This window comes from Pelodiscus sinensis, unplaced genomic scaffold (assembly GCF_049634645.1).
Source record: "Pelodiscus sinensis isolate JC-2024 unplaced genomic scaffold, ASM4963464v1 ctg119, whole genome shotgun sequence".
In the NCBI taxonomy this organism is placed as follows: domain Eukaryota; kingdom Metazoa; phylum Chordata; order Testudines; family Trionychidae; genus Pelodiscus; species Pelodiscus sinensis.
Genome location: NW_027466012.1, coordinates 54,704 through 80,898, shown reverse-complemented (window position 1 = coordinate 80,898; position 26,195 = coordinate 54,704). Strand labels below are relative to the sequence as shown.

The window sequence follows — 26,195 nt, the reverse complement described above, 5'->3', positions numbered from 1 at the left end:
TCTAAGGGGTGCCTCATGGCCCCTGGCCCCGGGCACACAGCGCCTGATTGCAGCTCTAAGGGGTGCCTCATGGCTCCTGGCCCCGGGCACACAGCGCCTGATTGCAGCTCAAAGGGGTGCCTCATGGCTCCTGGCCCCGGGCACACAGCGCCTGATTGCAGCTCTAAGGGGTGCCTCATGGCCCCTGGCCCCGGGCACACAGCGCCTGATTGCAGCTCTAAGGGGTGCCTCATGGCCCCTGGCCCGGGCACACAGCGCCTGATTGCAGCTCTAAGGGGTGCCTCATGGCCCCTGGCCCCGGGCACACAGCGCCTGATTGCAGCTCTAAGGGGTGTCTCATGGCCCCTGGCCTGGGCACACAGCGCCTGATTGCAGCTCAAAGGGGTGCCTCATGGCCCCTGGCCCGGGCACACAGCGCCTGATTGCAGCTCTAAGGGGTGCCTCATGGCCCCTGGCCCCGGGCACACAGCGCCTGATTGCATCTCTAAGGGGTGCCTCATGGCCCCTGGCCTGGGCACACAGCGCCTGATTGCAGCTCTAAGGGGTGCCTCATGGCCCCTGGCCCCGGGCACACAGCGCCTGATTGCAGCTCTAAGGGGTGCCTCATGGCCCCTGGCCCCGGGCACACAGCGCCTGATTGCAGCTCTAAGGGGTGCCTCATGGCCCCTGGCCCCGGGCACACAGCGCCTGATTGCAGCTCTAAGGGGTGCCTCATGGCCCCTGGCCTGGGCACACAGCGCCTGATTGCAGCTCTAAGGGGTGTCTCATGGCCCCTGGCCTGGGCACACAGCGCCTGATTGCAGCTCAAAGGGGTGCCTCATGGCCCCTGGCCCGGGCACACAGCGCCTGATTGCAGCTCTAAGGGGTGCCTCATGGCCCCTGGCCCCGGGCACACAGCGCCTGATTGCAGCTCTAAGGGGTGTCTCATGGCCCCTGGCCTGGGCACACAGCGCCTGATTGCAGCTCTAAGGGGTGCCTCATGGCCCCTGGCCCCGGGCACACAGCGCCTGATTGCATCTCTAAGGGGTGCCTCATGGCCCCTGGCCTGGGCACACAGCGCCTGATTGCAGCTCTAAGGGGCGCTGCGTGGCCGGGCGCACGGCGCCCCTTACAGCTGCCATCAGGCGCCCCCCCATAGACTGGCGCCCTGGGCAGCTGCCTGGGTAGCCCCCTCCCCCCCCACTTAATTCGGCCCTGCTTGGGATGGAAGCATTCTAAGCATTGGTACAGGCTGAGGACCGACTGGCTAAGTAGCAGTTCTGCAGAAAGGACCTGGGGGTTCCAGTGGATGAGAAGCTGGAGATGAGTCACCAGGGCACCCTTGTAGCCAAGAAGGCTAATGGCATATTAGGATGCATTAAGAGGAGCATTGCCAGCAGATCCAGAGATGTCATCATTCCCCTTTATTGGGCTCTGGTGAGGCCACATCTGGAGTACTGTGTCCAGTTCTGGGCCCCCCACTACACAAAGGATGTGGACGCATTGGAGAGGGTCCAGCGGAGGGCAACCAAAATGATTAGGGGGCTGGAGCACATGACCTATGAGGAGAGGCTGAGGGACTTGGGTCTGTTTAGTCTGCAGAAGGGAAGAGTGAGGGGGGATTTGAGAGCAGCCTGCAACTCCCTGAAGGGAGGTTCCAAAGAGGCTGGAGAGAGGCTGTTCTCAGTGGTGATGGGTGGCAGAACGAGGAGCAGTGGTCTCAAGTGGTGGGGGGGAGGTCTAGGTTGGATATTAGGAAAAGCGATTTCCCTAGGCGGGTGGGGAAGCGCTGGGAGGGGTTCCCTGGGGAGGGGGTGGAGTCTCCATCCCTAGAGGTGTTTAAGTCCCGGCTTGACAAGCCCTGGCCGGGTTGATTTAAAAGCTTCAGAGGGGCAGCCAAGTTAGTCTGTAACTGGAAAAAAATAAAAAACAGTGAATAGTCCTACAGCACCATAGGGTCCGTCTACACTAGCTCGTTAGTTCGAGCTAGGCAGGGTAATTAGGGCAAGTGGAGTTGCAAATGAAGCCCGGGATTTAAATATCCCAGGCTTCATTTGCATGTTCTCAGGCGCCGCCATTTTTAAATCCCCCTTAGTCAGAACTCCGTGCCAGCAGCTACACGCGGCACGGAGCAGGTAGTTCGAATGAAAGATCCTAATTCCAACTACGTTACTCCTCGTGGAATGAGGGGGGGGGAGAAGGGGAAAGGGGAAAATTAGTCAATTTGAGTGTTCATGTTTGACTGTGAAATGCTCAGGGAGAGTAGAGAGGCTATCACATTAAAAAGCTCAGTAACAGTGGGGGATTTCGACTCCCCCCATACTGACTGGCACACATCACTCGGGACAGGATGCACAGACAACGTTTCTTGATACCCTAAATGACTGCTTCTTGGAGCAGCTGGGTCTGGAACCCACAAGGGGAGAGGCAATTCTCGATTTAGTCCTGAGTGGAGCGCAGAGGTAAATAGAACTGAACTGCTTGGAAATAGTGACCATAATGTAATAAAATGTAACATCCCTGTGATGGGAAAACCCCTGACACTGGCATTTCATTTCAGAAAGGGGAACGACACAAACGTTAGGAAAAAATGTGGGTCTGCACACCCTAACTTCAAAACTCTGGTCAGCTGAAGACTGGGGCTGTGCCCACAAAAGCCCATGATTCCATCTCCATGTTTTGTTAGTCTATAAAGTGCTGCCAGACCATTGTTTTTTCCTGTACAGACTAACTCAGCTACCCCCTGAAGCTTCAAAAAATGAGGAAGTTAGTTAAACGGAAATTAAAAGGTAGAGTGACAAAAGTGACAGGCTGCATGGAAACTTTTCAAAGACACCATAATAGAGGCCCAACTTAAATGTATGTCCCAAATTAAAATACTCAGTGTGACGGCGCGTTGGGGTCCCCCGTCTCCTGCACCCCGAAATGGCACAAACAGACTGCACCAGCCGGTAGAATAGAGGAAGTTTATTGCCTCTCCAGGATACAGCACAGCACAGATGTAATCTGGTCACAGAGCTGGGCTAGGACGCCTCAGGCCCCCTTGAGATGGGGGGAGACTGGGCCCCTAAACTCCAGCCCCTTCCCCTAGGCTGTCTCCTCCATGCTCCTAGACAGCAACTAACACCCACTCTTCCAGCCCTGCCCCCAAGCCAGGGCAGCATTCCACCTTCCTTTGTTCCTCTCCATGGGAGGTGTCTGGTTCAACAGGTTTGGCGACACCTTTGCATAATAAGGTTTTCCCTGCTGGGTCTTGCTCCAGACAGCAGAAGTCACCACAGCCCAGCAAGTACCCCCACTACGTCACAGTTCTCCCCCCTCCGGGTATGTCTACACTACAAAGTTAGTTCGAACTAACGGACGTTAGTTCGAACTAACTTTAATAGGTGCTACACTAGCGCTCCGCTAGTTCGAATTTGAATCGAACTAGCGGAGCGCTTAGTTCGAACTAGGTAAACCTCATTTTACGAGGACTAACGCCTAGTTCGAACTAGCTAGTTCGAACTAAGGGCTGTGTAGCCCTTTAGTTCGAACTAGTGGGAGGCTAGCCCTCCCCAGGTTTCCCTGGTGGCCACTCTGGCCAACACCAGGGAAACTCTATGCCCCCCTCCCGGCCCCGGACCCCTTAAAGGGGCACGGGCTGGCTACGGTGCCTGTGCCAGGTGCAAGCCTGCCAGCACCCAGCTAGCAGACCCTGCACCTGGCACGGCACAGAGCCACCCACCCGATGCCCCCCAGCCCACCCCCTCTTCCCGGGACCAGGCTGGCAGCTCCCGGGAGTTTGCCCTGGACCGCAAGAGGCGGGCACCTTCCTGGGCTAGTGCGGACATCGTGGACCTCGTCCACGATCTCCGCACTAGGCACAGGAAAGTGGCCGTTTAGGGCAGGAGAGCTGCCAGCCTGGCCACCCAGGACCAGGTGTGCATGAAAATCAAGGGGGTCCACTGAGACCCCCGACACTGAGCCCTGAGCTTACAATGGCCGTCCTGGGTCAGACCAAAGGTCCATCTAGCCCAGTAGCCTGTCTGCCAACAGCGGCCAACCCTAGGGACCCTGGAGGGGATGGACCGAAGACAATGACCAAGCCATTTGTCTCGTGCCATCCCTCTCCAGCCTTCCACAAACTTTGGGCAGGGACACCACTCCTACCCTCTGGCTAATAGGACTCCATGGACCCAACCTCCATGACTTGATCTCACTTCCCTTTAAACTCTGTTCTAGTTGTAGCCTTCACAGCCTCCTGCAGCAAGGAGTTCCACAGGTTAACTATTTGCTTTGTCAAGAACAACAACTTTCTCTTACTAGTTTCAAGCCTGCTACCCATTCCTTTCCTTTGGTGTCCTCTAGTCCTTCTTTATGGGAACTCAGGAAGAACTTTTCTGAATGCACCCTCTCCACCCAACCCCTGCTTTTAGAGACCTCTATCCTGTCCCCCCTCCGTCTCCTCTTTTCTAAGCTGAACAGTCCCAGTCTCTGTAGCCTCTCTTCATCTGGGACCTGTTCCCAACCCCTGATCATGTTAGTTGCCCTCCCCTCTCCCAGCCTTTCTCTTCCCCTCTCCCACCTCCTTTTCCCAGTCTCCCCCAGTTTTTTTTCAATAAAGACAGAGTCAATGTTGGAAGAAACGTTATCTTTATTTTGTACATCAATAAGAAGGGGGGCTAAGGAAGGGTAAGTGGAAGGAGGTGAGGGAGGAATGGGGTACGAGCCCCCGATGGGGAGGACTGGGCTGGCTCTGCGGGCTTCTGGGGGTGGAAGTTCTCCTGCAGCCCCCCAATTACTCCCTCTCCCCAGATGGCAGCCTGCGGCAAGTGCAGCCGGGCTGATGGCCGAGTGGTGTGATGTGCCCAGTGTGGGCACTCAGGGCACTCCAAGCCAGAACTTCTTTGCAAGCGGGGCACCCCTTAGAACTGTGTGTCCGGGATGGGGGTCGGGACCCTTTAAGCGCAGCCCTCGGCTAGCCTGAGACAGCATCTCCATGCTCTAAGTCCTCCTTTTATGCCCTGCCGGCACTGCTTCCGGCCATCCTTAAGCCCTGTACAGAGTCCACTCAATGTGGACTTGCTAGTTCGAACTAGCAAAACGCTAGTTCGAACTAGTTTTTAGTTCTAGACGCGTTAGTTCGAACTAGCTTAGTTCGAATTAACTAATTCGAACTAAGTTAGTTCGAACTAGCGCTGTAGTGTAGACGTACCCTCCGAGAGCGAACTGAGCAGGGTCACTCCGCTCGTGACCTGGGGAAGTTCGGGCCCCTCGCCACGGGAGAGCGCGTCGGCGATGATGTTGGCCTCCTCTTGCCGTGGATCACTTCCATGTCGTAGTCCTGCAGGAGCAGGCTCCACCGCAGCAGCTTGGCGTTCGTCCCTTTCATCTGGTGCAGCCAGGTCAGGGGGCAGTGGTCGGTGAACACCATGAAACGCCGGCCAAACAGGTACGGCTGCAGCTTTTGCAGGGCCCACACCATGGCCAGGCATTCCCTCTCTACGGTCGCATAGCTCCGCTCCCGGGGCAGCAGCTTCCTGCTCAGGTACACGATGGGGTGACGTTCCCCTTTCTCGTCCGCCTGCATCAGCACCGCCCCCAGCCCGGTGTCCGAGGCGTCCGTAAACACGATAAAGGGCTTGTCGAAGTCTGGATTTACCAACACTGGGGCCTTGGCCAGGGCTTCCTTCAGTGCACAGGAGCCCTCTGGCACTGCTCCGTCCAGACCACCCTGTCGGGCCTCCCCTTCCTGCACAGCTCTGTGATCGGGGCAGCGATGGAGCTGAAGTTGGGCACAAACCTCCGGTAGTACCCCGCCATCCCAATGAAAGCCTGGACCTGCTTCTTGGTCTGGGGTGCAGGCCAGTCTCGGATGGCTCCACCTTGGCCGGCTCTGGCTTCAAGCAGCCGCTCCCCACCTTATGGCCCAGGTAGGACACTTCGGCCATTCCAACCTTGCACTTCCCAGCCTTTACGGTCAGCCCAGCCTCCCTCAGCCGATCCAGTACCTGGCTGACCTGGGCCACGTGGTCCTCCCAGGCCTGGCTGAAGATGCAGATGTCATCGATGTACGCTAGGGCACAGTTCTCCATTCCCCGCAGCAGCTGGTCCACCAGGTGCTGGAAGGTGGCCGGCGCCCCTTTGAGGCCGAAGGGCAGGACCAGGAACTCATAGAGCCCCAGTGGCGTGATGAAAGCCGATTTCAGTCTGGCCTCCTGGTCTAGCGGCACCTGCCAGTAGCCCTTGGTGAAGTCCAGGGTGGTGAGGTAGCGAGCTCCCCCCAGCTTGTCCAGGAGCTCGTCGGGCCTTGGCATCGGGTAGGCGTCGGACACCGTGATGGCGTTGAGCTTCTGGTAGTCCACGCAGAACCGGATCGACCCGTCCTTCTTGGGGACCAGCACCACCGGAGAGGCCCAGGGGCTGGAGGACGGCTGGATCACCCCAGGGCCAACATGTCCTGGACCTCCCTCTCCAGGTCCTGGGCTGTCTTCCCCGTGACTCTGAATGGGGAGCAGCGCACCGGGGGGTGAGTGCCCGTCTGCACCCGGTGGACAGCCAGGTTGGTGAGACCAGGCTTGTCGGAGAACAGCTGCTGGTGGGAGCGCAGCACCTCTCGGATCTTGGCCTGCTGGGCCGGGGTGAGCTGGTCCGAGAGGGAAATTGACTCCAGTAAAGAGTCCTCTCCGGTCCCAGGGAACAGGCCCACCAGGGGATTCTCCCCCAGCTCCTCCCAGGGCTTACACACGGCCAGCACCAAGTTCTCCCTGTCCCAGTACGGCTTCATCATGTTAACATGATATACCCGCTGGCCGCGCGTCCGGCCCGTCAGCTCCACCACGTAGTTCACCTCGTTCAGCTGCTTAACCACCTTGAAGGGGCCGTCCCAGGCGGCTTGCAGCTTGTTCTTCCGCACGGGGATCAGGACCATCACCTGGTCCCCGGTAGCGTAGGCGCGGGCCCGTGCATTGCGGTCGTACCAGACCTTCTGCTTCCTCTGGGCCCTGCTCAGGTTCTCTCTGGCCAGGCCCTTGAGCTCGGCAAGTCTTTCCCGGAACGTCAGGACGTAATCCACGACCGGCTCACCCTCCGGGGAGACCTTCCCCTCCCACTCGTCTTTCAATAAGTCCAGGGGGCCCCTCACTCGCCTCCCATATAACAGCTCGAACGGCGAGAACCCCGTGGACTCCTGGGGCACCTCCCTGTATGCAAACAGCAGGTGTGGTAGGTACTTGTCCCAGTCCTGCATGAGAACCTCCTGGGGAAACCCCACCCTGCTGAAAATGGTCAGCAGGGCATCTGCCACCATGTCTGCCTCGATAGAGGGCAGGGCCACGGCCTCGGGATAGCGGGTGGCAAAGTCCACCACCACCAGGATGTATTTCTTCCCTGTCCAGGTCACTCTGCTTGGCTGGCCCCTGCCCTAGATGGGCTGCAGCTTGCAGGCCTCCCGGGAGACGCTGTCTCATCTCTCCGGTGGGTTCCAGCGCTCCTCCCCCTCTCTGAGCCTGACACACTCTCGGGGGGGTCTGGCTGCTTCCCCTGGGGACAAGATCCTGGCCCTGTGGCTGGTCATTCTCTTCCAGCTGGGCAATCAGCTGGGCCTTGGTTGCTTTCCGCACAGGCAAGCCCCTCTCTCTGCACAGCCCCACCAGCTCTGCCTTCAAGAGTTGGGCGTAGGCCATCTGCCCGCTGGTCCCCTTGGTGCAGACTCACCAGTCTAGTGCTGCAGCGCCCCACGATTCCCAGGAACCGCTTCGCTCTGTCTCCAGCACGCCTGGCTCCAGGGCTCTTGCTTCACTGCGCCTTGTCGCTCGCCGCTGGAAGCTCCATCCACGGGGTGCAGTGCATCCCGCTCCTGACACCAGTGTGTTGGCGCGTTGGGGGTCCCCCGTCTCCTGCACCCCGAAATGGCACAAACAGACTGCACCAGCCGGTGGAATAGAGGAAGTTTATTGCCTCTCCAGGATACAGCACAGCACAGATGTAATCTGGTCACAGAGCTGGGCTAGGATGCCTCAGGCCCCCTTGAGTTGGGGGGAGACTGGGCCCCTAAAGTCCAGCCCCTTTCCCTAGGCTGTCTCCTCCATGCTCCCAGACAGCAACTAACACCCACTCTTCCAGCCCTGCCCCCCAGCCAGGGTAGAATCCCCCTTCCTTTGTTCCTCTCCATGGGGGGTGTCTGGTTCAACAGGTTTGGCGACACCTTTGCATAGTGAGGTTTTCCCTGCTGGGTCTTGCTCCAGACAGCAGAAGTCACCACAGCCCAGCAAGTACCCCCACTACATCACACTCAGTAAGAACCAAAAGAGTGCCACCGCGGCCTAGCAAGCAAGTAAAAGCTGCAGTGAGAGATACAAAGGCGTCATTTAAAAAGTGAAAGTTAAATCCTAGTGAGGAGAATAGAAAGGAGCATGGACGCTGTCAAATGAAGCGTAAAAATGCAACAAGAAAAGCCAAAAAGGAGTTTGAAGAGCAGCGAGCCAAAAACTCAAAAAGTAACAGCAAACTGTTTTTTAAGTACATCAGAAGCTGGAAGCCGGCTAAACAACCAGTGGGGCCCTTGGATGATCGAGATAAAAGGAGACTCAAAGATGATAACGTCATAGTGGAGACGCTAAATGAATTCTTTGCTCCAGTCTTCCCACCTGAGGATATTGGGGAGATTCCCAAACCTGAGCCATTCTTTTTAGGTGACAAATCTGAGGAATTGTCCCAGACTGAGGTGTCATTAGAGGAGGTTTTGGAAGAAACTGATAAACTGACAGTAACAAGTCACCAGACGGCCTCACCCAAGAGTTCTGAAAGAACTCAAATGGGACACTGCTGAGCTGTTATCTGTGGTTTGTAACCTCCTTTAAATCAGCCTCCGTACCTAACGACGGGAAGGGAGCTAACGTGATGCCAATATTTAAAAAGGGCTCTAGAGGCGATCCTGGCAATTACAGACCGGTAAGGCTAACGTCAGTACCGGACAAAATCCGTTGAAACTATAGTGAAGAATAAAATTGTCAGACACATGGACGAATAGAATTTGTTGGGGGAAAGTCAACATGGTTTCTGTAAAGGGAAATCCTGCCTTACTGATCTGCTAGCGTTCTTGAGGGGGTCAGCAAACAGGTGAACAAGGGAGATCCAATGGATATAGTGTACTTAGATTTCCAGAAAGCCTTTGACAAGGTCCCTCACCAAAGGCTCTTAAGTAAAGTAAGTTGTCATAGAATAAGAGGAAAGGTCCTTTTGTGGGTTGAGAACTGGTTAAAAGACAGGAAACCAAGGGTAGGAATGAAAGGTCGGTTTTCCGAGTGGAGAGAGGTAACAAGTGGGGTCCCCCAAGGGTCTGTCCTGGGACCAATCCTTTTCAACTTATTTATAAATGATCAAGAAAAGGGGTAAACAGGAAGGTGGTAAAATTTGCAAATGATCCCAAACTGCTCAATGTAGTTAAGACCAAAGCAGACTGTGAAGAGCTTCAAAAAGATCTCACCAAACTGAGTGATTGGGCACCAAAATGAGAAATGAAATTTAACCTTGATAAATGTAAAGTAATGCACATTGGAAAACATAATCCCAATTATACAGACAATATGATGGGGACTAATTTAGCTACAACTACTCAAGAGAGAAAGATTTTGGAGTCATTGTGGCTAGTTCTCTGAAAACATCCACTCAGTGTGCAGCAGCAGTCAAAAAACAAACAGAATATTGGGAGTCATTAAAAAAGGGATAGAGAATAAGACAGAGAATATCTTTGGGTATGTCTACACTACAATGTTAGTTCAAACTAACGGACGTTAGTTCAAACTAACATTCATAGGCGCTACACTAGCGCTCCGCTAGTTCCAATTTGAATCGAACTAGCGGAGCGCTTAGTTCGAACTAGGAAAACCATATTTTACGAGGATTAAGCCTAGTTCGAATTAGCTAGTTCGAATTAAGGGGTGTGTAGCCCCTTAATTCGAACTAGTGGGAAGCTAGCCCTCCCCAGGTTTCCCTGGTGGCCACTCTGGCCAACACCAGGGAAACTCGTCTGCCCCCCTCCCGGCCCCGGAGCCCTTAAAGGGGCACGGGCTGGCTACGGTGCCCGTGCCAGGTGCAAGCCTGCCAGCACCCAGCCAGCAGACCCTGCACGTGGCACGGCTCGAGCCACCCACCCGATGTCCCCCAGCCCTCCCCCTCTTCCCGGGACCAGGTTGGCAGCTTCCGGGAGCTTGCCCGGGACTGCAAGAGGCGGGCACCTTCCTGGGCTAGTGCGGACATCGTGGACCTTGTCCACGATCTCTGCACTAGGCACAGGAAAGTGGCCGGCTAGGGCAGGAGAGCTGCCAGCCTGGCCACCCAGGAGCAGGTGTGCAAGAGAATCAAGGCGGTCCACTGAGACCCCCGACCCTGAGCCCTGAGCTTACAATGGCCGTCCTGGGTCAGACCAAAGGTCCATCTAGCCCAGTAGCCTGTCTGCCGACAGCGGCCAACCCTAGGGACCCTGGAGGGGATGGACCGAAGACAGTGACCAAGCCATTTGTCTCGTGCCATCCCTCTCCAGCCTTCCACAAACTTTGGGCAGGGACACCACTCCTACCCCCTGGCTAAGACTACTCCATGGACCCAACCTCCATGACTTGATCTCACTTCCCTTTAAACTCTGTTCTAGTTGTAGCCTTCACAGCCTCCTGCAGCAAGGAGTTCCGCAGGTTAACTATTTGCTTTGTCAAGAACAACTGTCTCTTACTAGTTTGAAGCCTGCTACCCATTCCTTTCCTTTGGTGTCCTCTAGTCCTTCTTTATGGGAACTCAGGAAGAACTTTTCTGAATGCACCCTCTCCACCCAACTCCTGCTTTTAGAGACCTCTATCCTGTCCCCCCTCCATCTCCTCTTGTCTAAGCTGAACAGTCCCAGTCTCTGTAGCCTCTCTTCATCTGGGACCTGTTCCCAACCCCTGATCATGTTAGTTGCCCTCCCCTCTCCCAGCCTCTCTCTTCCCCTCTTCCACCTCCTTTTCCCAGTCTCCCCCAGTTTTGTTCAATAAAGACAGAGTCAATGTTGGAAGAAACGTTATCTTTATTTTGTACATCAATAAGAAGGGGGGCTAGGGAAGGGTAAGTGGAAGGAGGTGAGGGAGGAATGGGGTACGAGCCCCCGATGGGGAGGACTGGGCTGGCTCTGCGGGCTTCTGGGGATGGAAGCTCTCCTGCAGCCCCCCGATTGCCCCCTCTCCCCAGATGGCAGCCTGCGGCAAGTGCAGCCGGGCTGATGGCCGAGTGGTGTGATGATGGCAGTGTGGGTACTCCGGGCACTCCAAGCCAGGACTGGTTTTCAAGCGGGGCACCCGTGAGAACTGTCTGTCTGGGGTGGGGGTCGGGTCCCTTTAAGCACAGCCCTCGGATAGCCTGAGGCAGCATCTCCACGCTCTAAGTCCTCCTCTGATGCCCTGCCGGCACTGCTTCCGGCCGTCCTTAACCCCGCTTCAGGGTCCACTTAATGTGGACACGCTAGTTCGAATTAGCAAAACGCTAATTCGAACTAGTTTTTAGTTCTAGACGCGTTAGTTCGAATTAGCTTAGTTCGAATTAAGTAATTCGAACTAAGTTCGTTCGAACTAGCGCTGTAGTGTAGACGTACCCTTACTGCCTCTGTATAAAACCATGGGACACCCTCATCTTGAATCCTGCTTACAGATGTGGTCGCCTCACCTTACAAAAGAGATATCGGCACTGGAAAAGGTTCAGAAAAGGGCAACAAAAATGCTGAGGGGTTTGGAACGGGTCCCATATGAAGAGATTAAAAAGACTGGGACTTCTCAGCTTAGAAAAGAGGAGACTAAGTGGGAATCTGATAGACGTCTATATAATCATGACTGGTGTGGGAAAAGTGAATAGGGAAAAGTATGTACTTATTCCCACAATGTAAGAACAAGGGGTCACCACATGAAATTAATGGGCAGCAGGTTTAAAACAAACAAAAGGAAGTTTATTCGCGCAGCGCACAGTCCACCAGGCCAGGGACTGGCAGTAACTCCTCTGTGCTCGGCAAGGCCCGGTTCCCCCAGGCCAGGGACTGGCAGTAACTCCTCTGTGCTCGGCAAGGCCCGGTTCCTCCAGGCCAGGGACTGGCAGCAACTCCTCCCCGTGCTCGGCAAGGCCCGGTTCCCCCAGGCCAGGGACTGGCAGTAACTCCTCTGTGCTCAGCAAGGCCCGGTTCCCCCAGGCCAGGGACTGGCAGCAACTCCTCTGTGCTCGGCAAGGCCTGGTTCCCCCAGGCCAGGGACTGGCAGCAACTCCTCTGTGCTCGGCAAGGCCCGGTTCCCCCAGGCCAGGGACTGGCAGCAACTCCTCTGTGCTCAGCAAGGCCCGGTTCCCCCAGGCCAGGGACTGGCAGCAACTCCTCTGTGCTCGGCAAGGCCTGGTTCCCCCAGGCCAGGGACTGGCAGCAACTCCTCTGTGCTCGGCAAGGCCCGGTTCCCCCAGGCCAGAGACTGGCAGTAACTCCTCTGTGCTCGGCAAGGCCCGGTTCCCCCAGGCCAGGGACTGGCAGTAACTCCTCTGTGCTCGGCAAGGCCCGGTTCCCCCAGGCCAGAGACTGGCAGTAACTCCTCTGTGCTCGGCAAGGCCCGGTTCCCCCAGGCCAGGGACTGGCAGCAACTCCTCTGTATTCGGCAAGGCCCCGTTCCACCTGGCCAGAGACTGGCAGCAACTTCTCCCCGTGCTTGGCAAAGCCCGGTTCCCCCAGGCCAGGGACTGGCAGCAACTCCTCTGTATTCGGCAAGGCCCCGTTCCACCTGGCCAGAGACTGGCAGCAACTCCTCCCCGTGCTTGGCAAAGCCCGGTTCCACCAGGCCAGGGACTGGCAGCAACTCCTCTGTGCTCGGCAAGGCCCGGTTCCCCCAGGCCAGGGACTGGCAGTAACTCCTCCCCGTGCTCGGCAAGGCCCGGTTCCACCAGGCCAGGGACTGGCAGCAACTCCTCCCCGTGCTCGGAGAGGCCCGGTTCCACCAGGCCAGGGACTGGCAGTAACTCCTCCCCGTGCTCGGCAAGGCCCGGTTCCACCAGGCCAGGGACTGGCAGCAACTCCTCCCTGTGCTCGGCAAGGCCCGGTTCCCCCAGGCCAGGGACTGGCAGCAACTCCTCTGTGCTCGGCAAGGCCCGGTTCCACCAGGCCAGGGACTGGCAGCAACTCCTCCCTGTGCTCGGCAAGGCCCGGTTCCCCCAGGCCAGGGACTGGCAGCAACTCCTCTGTGCTCGGCAAGGCCCGGTTCCCCCAGGCCAGGGACTGGCAGCAACTCCTCCCCGTGCTCGGCAAGGCCCGGTTCCAGCAGCCCCTTCCCCTCCTGCATGAACTGGATCCCGTACCAGCTCCTCAGCCGGGCCGTGCGCCGTGGCGCGGGGAGTCCAGGGCCAGGAGAATCGCTGTGCTTAGCTCGGGCGCCGCCCCGCAGCACTGAGACAGCCCAGCCGGCCGGGGCTGCCCCACGGCGGTGACTAGTGAGCCAACGCTCTCTGGCGTGTCCCACGGTTGTTCACACACCAGGGCCCAGCACTGTGAGGGCGCCGGGCGCGGGTTTGAAAATGTCTCTCCTCAGCGCGTGCTGTTCAGGCGCCTCTGCGCTAGGCTGGCCGGGGGGCGGAGACCCGCCGGCCTGCCGCTTTCCCAGGCCCGAGCGGCGCGGTTCCCTGCCACCCCGTGTGCCATCACGGCCCCGCCTGCAGCTGGGAGTCGCCCCAGGCAGCGTCACCGAGTGGGGGCAGCCCAGCCTCTCAGGTGCTTTGTCAGCCCTCTGCCTGGGCACGGCTGGCGGGGCCCGTGACGCCGGGCCGCCCCCCACTTGCAGGGAACCCTGGCCGCAGGGCCTGGCTCGGGGCCCCTCTCCCAGCTGCTGCACATGCCCTGGCACGAGAGAGACGAGGGGCGGGCGCTGGAGCCTGGCAGGACGGGCAGGGGGCCGCTGGGCGCAGGAGAGGCGAGCCCGCAGGTGGAGGGGCGTGCTGAGTCCCCGCCCCGGAGCGATCCTGAGCCCCTCCCCGGCCCGGCCCACGGTACCTTTTCTCTGTCGCCGGGGCTGGGCCCGGAGGCCAGCTCCTTCTCCATTCGGCCCAGCCACAGATCCAGGTCCTCCCGGGCAGAGTCCACGTGGGACGAGGCCTCCAGAGTCTGCGCCAGCCGGTGCTGGATGTCCCCGCTGCTCTGCCCCAGGATCAGATACCTCATCCTCAGGGCCTCCACCTTCTCCTGGGCCAGCTGGGCTTCCTCCCCTGCAGAGGGATTCCAGTCAGGGGAGCACTCGGCTGCCGGGCCCGCGGGAGACCCACCGCCCTGCCGAGCACACCGCTGCTGCCGGGAAGAGCCGCTCCGGCTCAGACGCAGGGGACGGAGAGTCCAGCCTGGCTCTGGGCGGGCCCCTCCAGCGGTCTGTTAGCAGCGCCCCTGACGAGCGCCCCTTCGTGCCCGCCGGACGCTCACCCCCTCCGCAAGCCCTGAGAACCAGGTGGAACGGGCCGGTCCCAGGACGGAGCCGGGGGCGCTAGTTACCTCTCTGCACGTCGTTCCCAGGGACCGCCCAGGCCGGGCCCTTCCCTCCTACCCCAGGGCAGATGTTTGCTCAAGAGCCTGTGGTGAGGGGCCTGTCCCAGGCTTTCTGGGAACCTCAGTGCACTGCTGGGACAGACCCCCCAACACCGCGTCCGACCATCTCCACGGCCCCCGTGGCTGCTGCATTTCCATCGGAACAGGCAGCTCAGTGCGGCACCCACTGGGGCGTTTGTCCCCAGGGCTGAGCCACGCAGGCCAGGGAGGTGTCGAGTGAACGCTGGGGCCGGGCCAGGGCTGGGCTGGGGGTGAGACAGAGCGAGCCCTGCACCCCATGGTGGCTGGGTGGGCCCGGCCGGGGGCGAGACAGAGCGAGCCCTGCACCCCACGGCGGCTGGGTGGGCCCAGCCGGGGGCGAGACAGAGCGAGCCCTGCACCCCACAGCGGCTGGGTGGGTCTGGCCAGGGGCAAGACAGAGCGAGCCCTGCACCCCACGGCGGCTGGGTGGGCCCAGCCAGGGGCAAGACAGAGCGAGCCCTGCACCCCACGGCGGCTGGGTGGGCCCAGCCAGGGGCAAGACAGAGCGAGCCCTGCACCCCACGGCGGCTGGGTGGGCCCAGCCGGGGGCGAGACAGAGCGAGCCCTGCACCCCACAGCGGCTGGGTGGGTCTGGCCAGGGGCAAGACAGAGCGAGCCCTGCACCCCACGGCGGCTGGGTGGGCCCAGCCAGGGGCAAGACAGAGCGAGCCCTGCACCCCACGGCGGCTGGGTGGGCCCAGCCAGGGGCAAGACAGAGCGAGCCCTGCACCCCACGGCGGCTGGGTGGGTCTGGCCAGGGGCAAGACAGAGTGAGTCCTGCACCCCACGGCGGCTGGGTGGGCCCAGCCGGGGGCAAGACAGAGTGAGCCCTGCACCCCACGGCGGCTGGGTGGGTCTATCTGGGGGCGACACAGAGCGAGCCCTGCACCCCACGGCGGCTGGGTGGGTCTGTCCGGGGGCGAGACAGAGCGATCCCTGCACCCTATGGTGGCTGGGTGGGTCTGTCCGGGGGCGAGACAGAGCGAGCCCTGCACCCCACAGCGGCTGGGTGGGCCCAGCCGGGGGCCAGACCCACTTCCTCAGATCAAATAGTGGAAGAAAGTAGTCACAACCATATATACCAAAGGATACAATTAAAAAAAATGAACAAATATGAAAAGGACAAATCACATTTCAGAACAGGAGGGGAATGCGGGGGGGGGGGGGGGAGGAAGGAAGGTAAGTGTCTGTGAATTGCTGATATTAAAGGTAGGGAGAGTGGGATGTTTGTGAGTTAATGGTATTACAGGTGATAATTGGGGAAGCTATCTTGGTAATGGGTGAGATAGTTCAAATGTTTGTTGAGTCCTTTTTGGAAAATGTCGAATTTTAACATGAATGACAGTTCAGAGGATTCCCTTTCAAGTGCAGATGTAAAAGGTCTTTGTAGGATCTTATAAGATCAAGAACACATATTCCTGCGCATCCAGAAATATAATCTATGCTATCGTGTGCCGAAAGTGTCCGTCTGCTATGTACATTGGACAAACATCTCAGACACTTCGCCAAAGGATTAATGCCCACAAAACAGATATCAGACAAGATCACAAAGAGAAAACAGTTTCTTGCCATTTTAACCAGAAAGGACACTCTCTCAATGACTTAGCCACCTGCATTCTGCTACAAAGACCTTTTACATCTGCACTTGAAAGGGAATCCTCTGAACTGTCATTCATGTTAAAATTCGACACTTTCCAACAAGGACTTAGTTCAAATGTTTGTTATCTCACCCATTACCAAGATAGTTTCCCCAATTATCACCTCTAATACCATTAACTCACAAACATCCCACTCTCCCTACCTCTAATATCGTCAATTCACAGACACTTACCTTCCTTCCTCCCCCCCCCCCCCCGCATCCCTCTCCTGTTCTGCAATGTGATTTGTCCTTTTCATATTTGTTCATTTTTTTTAATTGTATCCTTTGGTATATATGGCTGTGACTACTTTCTTCCACTATTTGATCTGAGGAAGTGGGTCTGGCCCACGAAAGCTCATCATCTAATAAACCATCTTGTTAGTCTTTAAAGTGCTACATTGTCCTGCATTTTGCTTCAGCTACCCCAGACTAACACGGCTACATCTCTATCCCTTTGTTTCCTGTCTTTTAGCCAGTTCTCAATCCAAGAAAGGACCTTCCCTCTTATCCCATGGCCATGTAATTTACATAAGAGCCTTTGGTGAGGGACCTTGTCAAAGGCTTTCTGAAAATCCAAGTATACTATATCTACTGGATCCCCCTTATCTGCATGTTTATTAACCCCTTCAAAGAACTCAAAGGGTATGTCTACACTACCACCCTAGTTCGAACTAGGGGGGTAATGTAGGCAACCGGATTTGAAATTCAAATCCCGGGCTTCATTTGCATCCTGCTGGGCGCCGCCATTTTTAAATGTCCGCTAGTGCGGACTCCGTGCCGCGCGGCTACACACGGCACGGACTACGTAGTTCAGACTAGGCTTCCTATTCCGTGAAACGAGGAGTAACGGTAGTTCGGAATAGGAAGCCTAGTCCAAACTACGTAATCCGTGCCGCATGTAGCCACGCGGAACGGAGTCCACACTAGCGGACATTTAAAAATGGCGGCACCCAGCGAGATACAAATGAAGCCCGGGAAATTCAAATCCCGGGCTTCATTTGTAACTCCGGTTGCCTACATTACCACCCTAGTTCGAACTAGGGGGCTACTGCAGACATACCCTAATAGATTAGTAAGACAGGATTTCCCTTTACAGAAACCATGTTGACTTTTGTCCAACAAATTATGTTCTTCTACATGCTTCACAATTTTATTCTTTACTATTGTTTCGACTAATTTGCCCGGTACCGAAGTTAGACTTACCGGTCTGTAATTGCCAGGATCGCCTCTAGAGCCCTTTTTAAATATTGGTGTCACGTTGGCTACCTTCCAGTCATTAGGTACGGAAGCCGATTTAAAGGATAGGTTACAAACCACAGATAATAGCTTAGCAATTTCCCATTTGAGTTCTTTTAGAACCCTTGGATGAACGCCATCCGGTCCCGGAGATTTGTTAACATTAAGTTTTTCTATTTGTTCTAAAACCTCCTCTCATGACACTTCAATCCAGGACAGTTCCTCAGATTCATCTCCCACAAAGGACGGTGCAGATTCAGGAATCTCCCCAACGTCCTCAGCCGTGAAGACTGAAGCAAAGAAATCATTTAGTTTCTCCGCAATGGCTTTATCGTCCTTGATTGCTCCTTTTATAGCTCGATCATCAAGGGGACCCACAGGTTTTTTAACAGGCTTCCTGCTTCTAATGTACTTAAAAAACATTTTGCTATTTCTTTTTGAGTTTTTGGCTAGCTGTTCCTCAAAATCTTTTTTTGCTTTTCTTATTACATGTTTACACTTGATTTGACAGTGTTTATGTTCCTTTCTATTTATCTCACTAGGATTGGACTTCCACTTCTTAAAAGATACCTTTTTGTCCCTCACTGCTTCTTTTACATGGCGGTTAAGCCACGGTGACTCTTTTTTAGGTCTCTTGCTATGTTTTTTTAACTTGGGGTATACATTTAAGTTGGGCCTCTATTGTGGTGTCTTTAAAAAGTTTCCATGCAGCTTTCAGGGAGTTGGCTCTAGTCACTGTGCCTTTTAATTTCTGTTTAACTAACCTCCTCATTTTTGTGTAATTCCCCTTTCTGAAATTAAATGCCAGGGTGCTGGACTGCTGAGGTGTTCTTCTCACCCCAGGAATGTTGAATGTTATTATATTATGGTCACTATTCCCAAGCGGTCCTGTAATGGTTATATCCTGGACCTGATCCTGCGCTCCACTCAGGACTAAATCGAGAATTGCCTCTCCCCTTGTGGGTTCCTGCACCAGCTTCTCCAAGAAGCAGTCATTTAAGCCATTGAGAAATTTTATCTCCGCTTCTCTTCCTGAGGTGACATGGATCCAGTCAATATGGGGGTAATTAAAATCCCCCATTATTATAGAGTTCTCTATTTTGGTAGCCTCTCTAATCTCCCTCAGCATTTCAATGTCAGTATTGCTGTCCTGGTCAGGTGGTCGGTAATATATCCCTACTGCTAATTTCTTATTATTGGAGCATGGAATTACTATCCATAGCGATTCTATTGAACATGTTGATTCACTTAATAGTTTTATTTCATTTGATTCTACATTATCTTTCACATACAGTGCCACTCCGCCACCCACCCATCCTGCTCTATCCTTTCTATAGATTTTATATCCCGGTATGATTGTGTCCCACAGATTTTCCTCATTCCACCAGGTTTCAGTGATGCCTATTATGTCAATCTCCTCATTTAATACAAGGTACTCTAGTTCACCCATCTTATTAGTCAGACTCCTAGTATTTGTGTACAAGCACTTTAAAAATTTGCCACTGCTTATTTGTCTGCCCTTCCCCGATGCATTGGATTCCTTTCTATGCGGTTGTTTGTCTGCTCTGGCCCATGGTTTGCCCTCTCCCCTCCTCTCTTTCTGACTACAGCTTAGAGAATCTCTGTCAATGGATTCTCCTCTAAGAGAAGTCTCCCTCCGATTTACGTGCATCTCTGCACCAATCGGCTTTCCCCCATCTCTTAGTTTAAAAACTGCTCTACGACCTTTTTAATGTTTAGTTCCTCTTTGGAACCTCCCTTCAGGAAGTTGAAGGCTGCTATCAAATCGCCCCTCAGTCTCCGCTTCTGCAGACTAAACAGACCCAACTCCCTCAGCCTCTCCTCATAAGTCATATGCTCCAGCCCCCTAATCATTTTGGTCGCCCTCCGCTGGACCCTCTCCAATGTGTCCACATCCTTTTTGTAGTGGGGGGCCCAGAACTGGACACAAAACTCCAGATGCGGCCTCACCAAAGCCGAATAAAGGGGAATGATGACATCTCTGGATCTGCTGGCAATGCTCCTCCTAATGCACCTAATATGCCATTAGCCTTCTTAGAATCATAGAATCATAGAATAATAGGACTGGAAGGGACCTCGAGAGGTCATCGAGTCCAGCCCCCCGCCCTCAAGGCAGGACCAAGCTCCGTCTACACCATCCCTGACAGATGTCTATCTAACCTGTTCTTAAATATCTCCAGAGAGGGAGATTCCACCACCTCCCTTGGCAATTTATTCCAATGTTTGATCACCCTGACAGTTAGGAATTTTTTCCTAATGTCCAATCTAAACCTGCTCTGCTGCACTTTAAGCCCATTACGCCTTGTCCTGTCCTCAGAAACCAAGAGGAACAAATTTTCTCCTTCCTCCTTGTGACACCCTTTTAGATATTTGAAAACCGCTATCATGTCCCCCCTTAATCTTCTTTTTTCCAAACTAAACAAGCCCAGTTCATGAAGCCTGGCTTCATAGGTCATGTTCTCTAAACCTTTAATCATTCTTGTCGCTCTTCTCTGGACCCTTTCCAATTTCTCCACATCTTTCTTGAAATGTGGCGCCCAGAACTGGACACAGTACTCCAGCTGAGGCATAACTAGTGCAGAGTAGAGCGGCAGAATGACTTCACGAGTTTTGCTTACAACACACCTGTTGATACAACCTAGAATCATATTTGCTTTTTTTGCAACAGCATCACACTGTTGGCTCATATTCAACTTGTGGTCCACTATGACCCCTAGATCCCTTTCCGCCATGCTCCTTCCTAGACAGTCGCTTCCCATCTTGTATGTATGGAACTGATTGTTCCTTCCTAAGTGGAGCACTTTGCATTTCTCTTTATTAAACCTCATCCTGTTTACCTCTGACCATTTCTCTAACTTGCTAAGGTCATTTTGAATTATGTCCCTATCCTCCAAAGAAGTTGCAACCCCACCCAGTTTGGTATCATCTGCAAACTTAATAAGCGTACTCTCTATCCCAATATCTACATCATTGATGAAGATATTGAACAGTACGGGTCCCAAAACAGACCCTTGAGGAACTCCACTTGTTATCCCTTTCCAGCAGGATTTAGAACCGTTAACAACAACTCTCTGACTACGGTTATCCAGCCAATTATGCACCCACCTTATCGTGGCCCTAAGTTATATTTGCCTAGTTTATCAATAAGAATATCATGCGAGACCGTATCAAATGCCTTACTAAAGTCTAGGTATATGACATCCACCACTTCTCCCTTATCTACAAGGCTCGTTATCTTATCAAAGAAAGCTATCAGATTAGTTTGGCATGACTTGTTCTTCACAAACCCATGCTGGCTATTCCCTATCACTTTATTACTTTCCAAGTGTTTGCATACGATTTCCTTAATTACCTGCTCCATTATCTTCCCTGGGACAGACGTTAAACTGACCGGTCTATAGTTTCCTGGGTTGTTCTTATTCCCCTTTTTATAGATGGGCACAATATTTGCCCTTTTCCAGTCTTCTGGAATCTCCCCTGTCTGCCATGATTTTTCAAAGATCATAGCTAAAGGCTCAGATACCTCCTCTATCAGGTCCTTGAGTATCCTGGGATGCATTTCATCAGGACCTGGTGACTTGCTGACATCTAACTTTCCTAAGTGATTTTTAACTTATTCTTTGTGTATCCTATCTTCTAAACTTACCCTCTCTCTGCTTGTATTCACTACGTTAGGCACACCTCCAGACTTCTCGGTGAAGACCGAAACAAAGAAGTCATTGAGCATCTCCGCCATTTCCAAGTTCCCTGTTACTGCTTCTCCCTCCTCACTAAGCAGTGGGCCTACCCTGTCCTTGGTCTTCCTCTTGCTTTTAATGTATTTATAAAAGGTCTTCTTGTTTCCCTTTATGCCTGTAGCTAGTTTGATCTCATTTTGTGCCTTTGCCTTTCTAATCTCGCCCCTGCATTCCCGTGTTGCTTGCCTATATTCATCCTTTGTTAGTTGTCCTAGTTTCCATTTTTTATATGACTCCTTTTTTATTTTGAGATCATGCAAGATCTCCTTGTTAAGCCAAGCTGGTCTTTTGCCATATTTTCTATCTTTCCTACACAGCGGAATTGTTTGCTTTTGGGCCCTTAACAACGTCCCTTTGAAATACTTCCAACTCTCCTCAGTTGTTTTTCCCTTCAGTCTTGCTTCCCATGGGACCTTACCTACAAGTTCTCTGAGCTTATCAAAATCTGCCTTCCTGAAATCCATTACCTTAATTGTGCTGGTCTCCCTTCTACCTTTCCTTAAGATCATGAACTCTATTATTTCGTGATCACTGTCCCCTATACTGTCTTCCACTTTCAAGTTCTCAACTAGTTCCTCCCTATTTGTTAAAACCAAATCCAGAACAGCTTCTCCTTGGCTACAAGGGCAGCTTCTTCTTGGCTACAAGGGCACGCTGTTGACTCATATCCAGCTTCTCATCCGCTGTAACCCCCAGGTCCTTTTCTGCAGAACTACTACTTAACCGGTTGGTCCCCACCTTGTACCAATTCTCGGGATTCTTCCGTCCCAAGTGCAGGACTCTACACTTGTCCTTGTTGAACCTCATCAGATTTCTTGCGGCTCAATCCTCCAATTTGTCTAAGTCACTCTGGACCCTATCTCTGCCCTCAAGCATATCTACCTCTCCCCCTAGCTTAGTGTTATCCGCAAACTTGCTGAGGGTGCAATCCATCCCCTCATCCAGGTCATTAATAAAGATATTGAACAAAACCGGTCCTGGAACCGAACCTTGGGGCACTCCACTAGAAACCGACCGCCATCCTGACATCGAGCCGTTGATCACTACCCGCTGGGCCCGGCCTTCTAGCCATCTTTCTATCCATCTTACCGTCCATTTATCCAATCCACATTCCCTTAACTTGCTGGCAAGAATATTGTGGGAGACCGTATCAAAAGCCTTGCTAAAGTCAAGGTATATCACATCCACTGACTTCCCCATGTCCACCGAGCCAGTTACCTCATCATTGAAGCTAATCAGATTGGTCAGGCACGACTTGCCCTTTGTGAATCCATGCTGACTATTCCTGATCACTTTCCTCTTATCCAAGTGCCTCAAAATGGATTCCTTGAGGATCCCTTCCATGATTTTTCCAGGAACCGAGGTAAGACTGACCGGCCTATAGTTCCCTGGATCGTCCTTCTTCCCTTTTTTGAAGATGGGCACTACATTTGCCTTTTTCCAGTCATCCGGGATTTCTCCCGATCTCCACGACTTTTCAAAGATAATGGCCAAAGGCTCCTCAATGACATTTGCCAACTCCCCCAGTACCCTCGGATGCACTAAGTCCGGACCCATGGATTTGTGTACGTTTAGCTTTTCTAAATAGTTCCTAACCTGTTCTTTACCCACCACGGGCTGTCCATCTTCATCCCATCTTGCGTCACTTGGCGCATTAGTCTGGGAGCCCACCTTGTCCGTGAATACAGAGGCAAAGAAAGCATTGAGTACTTCAGCTTTCCCCACATCCTCTGTCACTAGGTTACCTCCTTCATCCAGTAGGGGCCCCACCCCCTCTCTGATCACCTTCTTCTTGTTAACATGCCTGTAGAAACCTTTTTATTTTTCACATCCTTAGCCAGTTGCAATTTATTTGCGCTTTCGCCTTCCTGATAACCCCCCGGCATTCTCGAGCTATACGTTTATACCCCTCTCTGGTCATCTGTCCAAGTTCCCACTCTTTGTAAGCTTCCTTTTTGTGCTTATGTTCATCAAGGATTTCCCCTGTAAACCAGTCCGGTCTCCTACCATGTTTGCCTCTCTTGCTACACATTGGGATGGTTTCTTTCTGTGCCTTCAATAAGGCTTCTTTAAAATACTGCCAGCTGTCCTGGACTCCTTTCCCCTTCATGTTAGCATCCCAGGGGATTCTGCCCATCAGGTCTCTGAGGGTCTGTCTACACTGCCACCCTAGTTCGAACTAGGGTGGCTAATGTCGGCATTCGAAGTTGCAAATGAAGCCCGGGATTTAAATATCCCGGGCTTCATTTACATCTTGCCAGGCACCACCATTTTTAAATCCCCTTAGTGCAGACTCCGTGCCCGCGGCTACACACTTGCCCTCAGTTTGGCTGAGGGATCCAAGCACATCCTGCTGGGAAATGGGATGTTGGCTGGGGAAGCTGAGCACCCCCTGGTGGGTCATGGGGGCATTGGCCGGGGGGGGGTCAGAGCGCCCCCTGGTGGGGCATGGGGGCATGGGCCGGGGGGTCAGAGTGCCCCCTGGTGGGGCATGAGGGCATGGGCCAGGAGGGTCCGAGCGCCCCCTGGTGGGGCATGAGGGTGTGGGCCAGGGGGTCAGAGCGCCCCCTGATGGGGCATGAGGGTGTGGGCCGGGGGGTCAGAGCGCCCCCTGATGGGGCATGAGGGTGTGGGCTGGGGGGTCTGAGAGCCCCCTGGTGGGGCATGAGGGCATGGGCCGGGGGTCAGAGCGCCCCCTGGTGGGGCATGGGGGTGTGGGCCGGGGGTTCACAGCGCCCCCTGATGGGGCATGAGGGTGTGGGCCGGGGGGTCCGAGCGCCCCCTGGTGGGGCATGGGGGTGTGGGCCGGGGGGTCCGAGCGCCCCCTGGTGGGGCATGGGGGTGTGGGCCGGGGGGTCAGAGCGCCCCCTGATGGGGCATGAGGGTGTGGGCCGGGGGGTCTGAGCGCCCCCTGATGGGGCATGAGGGTGTGGGCCGGGGGGTCAGAGCGCCCCCTGGTGGGGCATGGGGGTGTGGGCCGGGGGGGTCAGAGCGCCCCCTGGTGGGGCATGGGGGTGTGGGCCGGGGGATCAGAGCACCCCCTGGTGGGGCATGGGGGTGTGGGCCGGGGGGGTCAGAGTGCCCCCTGGTGGGGCATGAGGGCGTGGGCAGGGGGGTTTGAGCGCCCCCTGGTGGGGCATGGGGGTGTGGGCCGGGGGGTCCGAGCGCCCCCTGGTGGGGCATGAGGGCGTGGGCCGGGGGGTCCGAGCGCCCCCCTGGTGGGGCATGGGGGTGTGGGCCGGGGGGTCAGAGTGCCCCCTGGTGGGGCATGAGGGCATGGGCCAGGGGGGTCCAAGCGCCCCCTGGTGGGGCATGGGGGTGTGGGCCGGGGGGTCAGAGTGCCCCCTGGTGGGGCATGAGGGCATGGGCCAGGGGGGTCCGAGCGCCCCCTGGTGGGGCATGGGGGTGTGGGCCGGGGGGTCCGAGCGCCCCCTGGTGGGGCATGAGGACGTGGGCCGGGGGGTCTGAGCGCCCCCTGGTGGGGCATGGGGGTGTGGGCCGGGGGGTCCGAGCGCCCCCTGGTGGGGCATGAGGGCATGGGCCAGGGGGGTCCAAGCGCCCCCTGGTGGGACATGGGGGTGTGGGCCGGGGGGTCAGAGTGCCCCCTGGTGGGGCATGAGGGCATGGGCCAGGGGGGTCAGAGCGCCCCCTGGTGGGACATGGGGGTGTGGGCCGGGGGGTCCGAGTGCCCCCTGGTGGGGCATGAGGACGTGGGCCGGGGGGTCTGAGCGCCCCCTGGTGGGGCATGGGGGTGTGGGCCGGGGGGTCTGCGCGCCCCCTGGTGGGGCATGAGGGCGTGGGCCGGGGGGGTCCGAGCGCCCCCTGGTGGGACATAGGGGTGTGGGCCAGGGGGGTCAGAGTGCCCCCTGGTGGGGCATGAGGGCATGGGCCAGGGGGGTCCGAGCGCCCCCTGGTGGGGCATGAGGGCATGGGCCGGGGGGTCCGAGCGCCCCCTGGTGGGGCATAGGGGTGTGGGCCGGGGGGTCCGAGCGCCCCCTGGTGGGGCATGAGGGTGTGGGCCGGGGGGTCTGCGCGCCCCCTGGTGGGGCATGAGGGCGTGGGCCGGGGGGGTCCGAGCGCCCCCTGGTGGGACATAGGGGTGTGGGCCAGGGGGGTCCGAGCGCCCCCTGGTGGGGCATGAGGGCATGGGCCGGGGGGTCCGAGCGCCCCCTGGTGGGGCATAGGGGTGTGGGCCGGGGGGTCCGAGCGCCCCCTGGTGGGGCATGGGGGTGTGGGCCGGGGGGTCTGCGCGCCCCCTGGTGGGGCATGAGGGCGTGGGCCGGGGGGGTCCGAGCGCCCCCTGGTGGGACATAGGGGTGTGGGCCAGGGGGGTCCGAGCGCCCCCTGGTGGGGCATGAGGGCATGGGCCGGGGGGTCCGAGCGCCCCCTGGTGGGGCATAGGGGTGTGGGCCGGGGGGTCCGAGCGCCCCCTGGTGGGGCATGGGGGCGTGGGCCGGGGGAGCTGACCACCCCCCACAGGAGAATGGGGACAGAGAGCCCCCGCTGGTTAGTCTGGGCCTGTTGGTTTCGGTTCCCGCTTCTCAGCAGCCAGCTGCTTGGCCACTTGCCTGTCACAAGCTCCCGCACCTGCTGGCCCCGCTCCAGCACTTGCTCCAGGTCACCCAGCCGGGAGCGAATCTCCTCACAGAGACCCTGCAGGAAAGTTCCAGGTGAGACTCAAAGGCCCCGCTCGGCCCTGCCGCCCCAGCCCCACCTCCCAACTCCTCCCCCTGGCTGGGCTTCTGGGCTGGGGCCGCTCCATGCACTGTGGCAGGGGCTGGGTGCTCCTTTCACACAGCAATGCCGTAGAAACACTGGCAGCAAAGCAGGGTTTGAGGGAAGCTTGCGACCCCCGTGTAATAATCTCGTGATCCCTGGAAGGGTCCCGACCAATGTTCCCTCTGAGCTTTTCCATCCATGTGCAGAATAATGTTTGTTCAGTGCACCCTGGCACGTGTGGCTGTGCACCACCAGGAAAAACACAAGCTGCTGGCTGTGGGCGCTT

At 56.0% G+C, this 26,195-nt stretch overlaps 1 protein-coding gene across 4 annotated transcripts in view; it reads right to left on the bottom strand.

Moving 5' to 3' along the window:
• LOC142825942 (microtubule-actin cross-linking factor 1, isoforms 6/7-like) overlaps nucleotides 1-26,195 on the bottom strand; it is a 186,953-nt gene that overhangs the window by 135,407 nt on the left and 25,351 nt on the right. For 3 of the 4 annotated variants that reach the window (XM_075918189.1, XM_075918188.1, XM_075918187.1), the window contains 2 exons: nucleotides 25,759-25,843; nucleotides 13,994-14,205 (listed from right to left, as the gene is read on the bottom strand). In XM_075918189.1, coding sequence (XP_075774304.1) covers nucleotides 13,994-14,205; nucleotides 25,759-25,843 — 297 coding nt within the window. Of the gene's footprint in view, nucleotides 1-13,993; nucleotides 14,206-25,758; nucleotides 25,846-26,195 lie in introns of those variants that run through there. The other variant, XM_075918190.1, reaches the window with a different exon arrangement.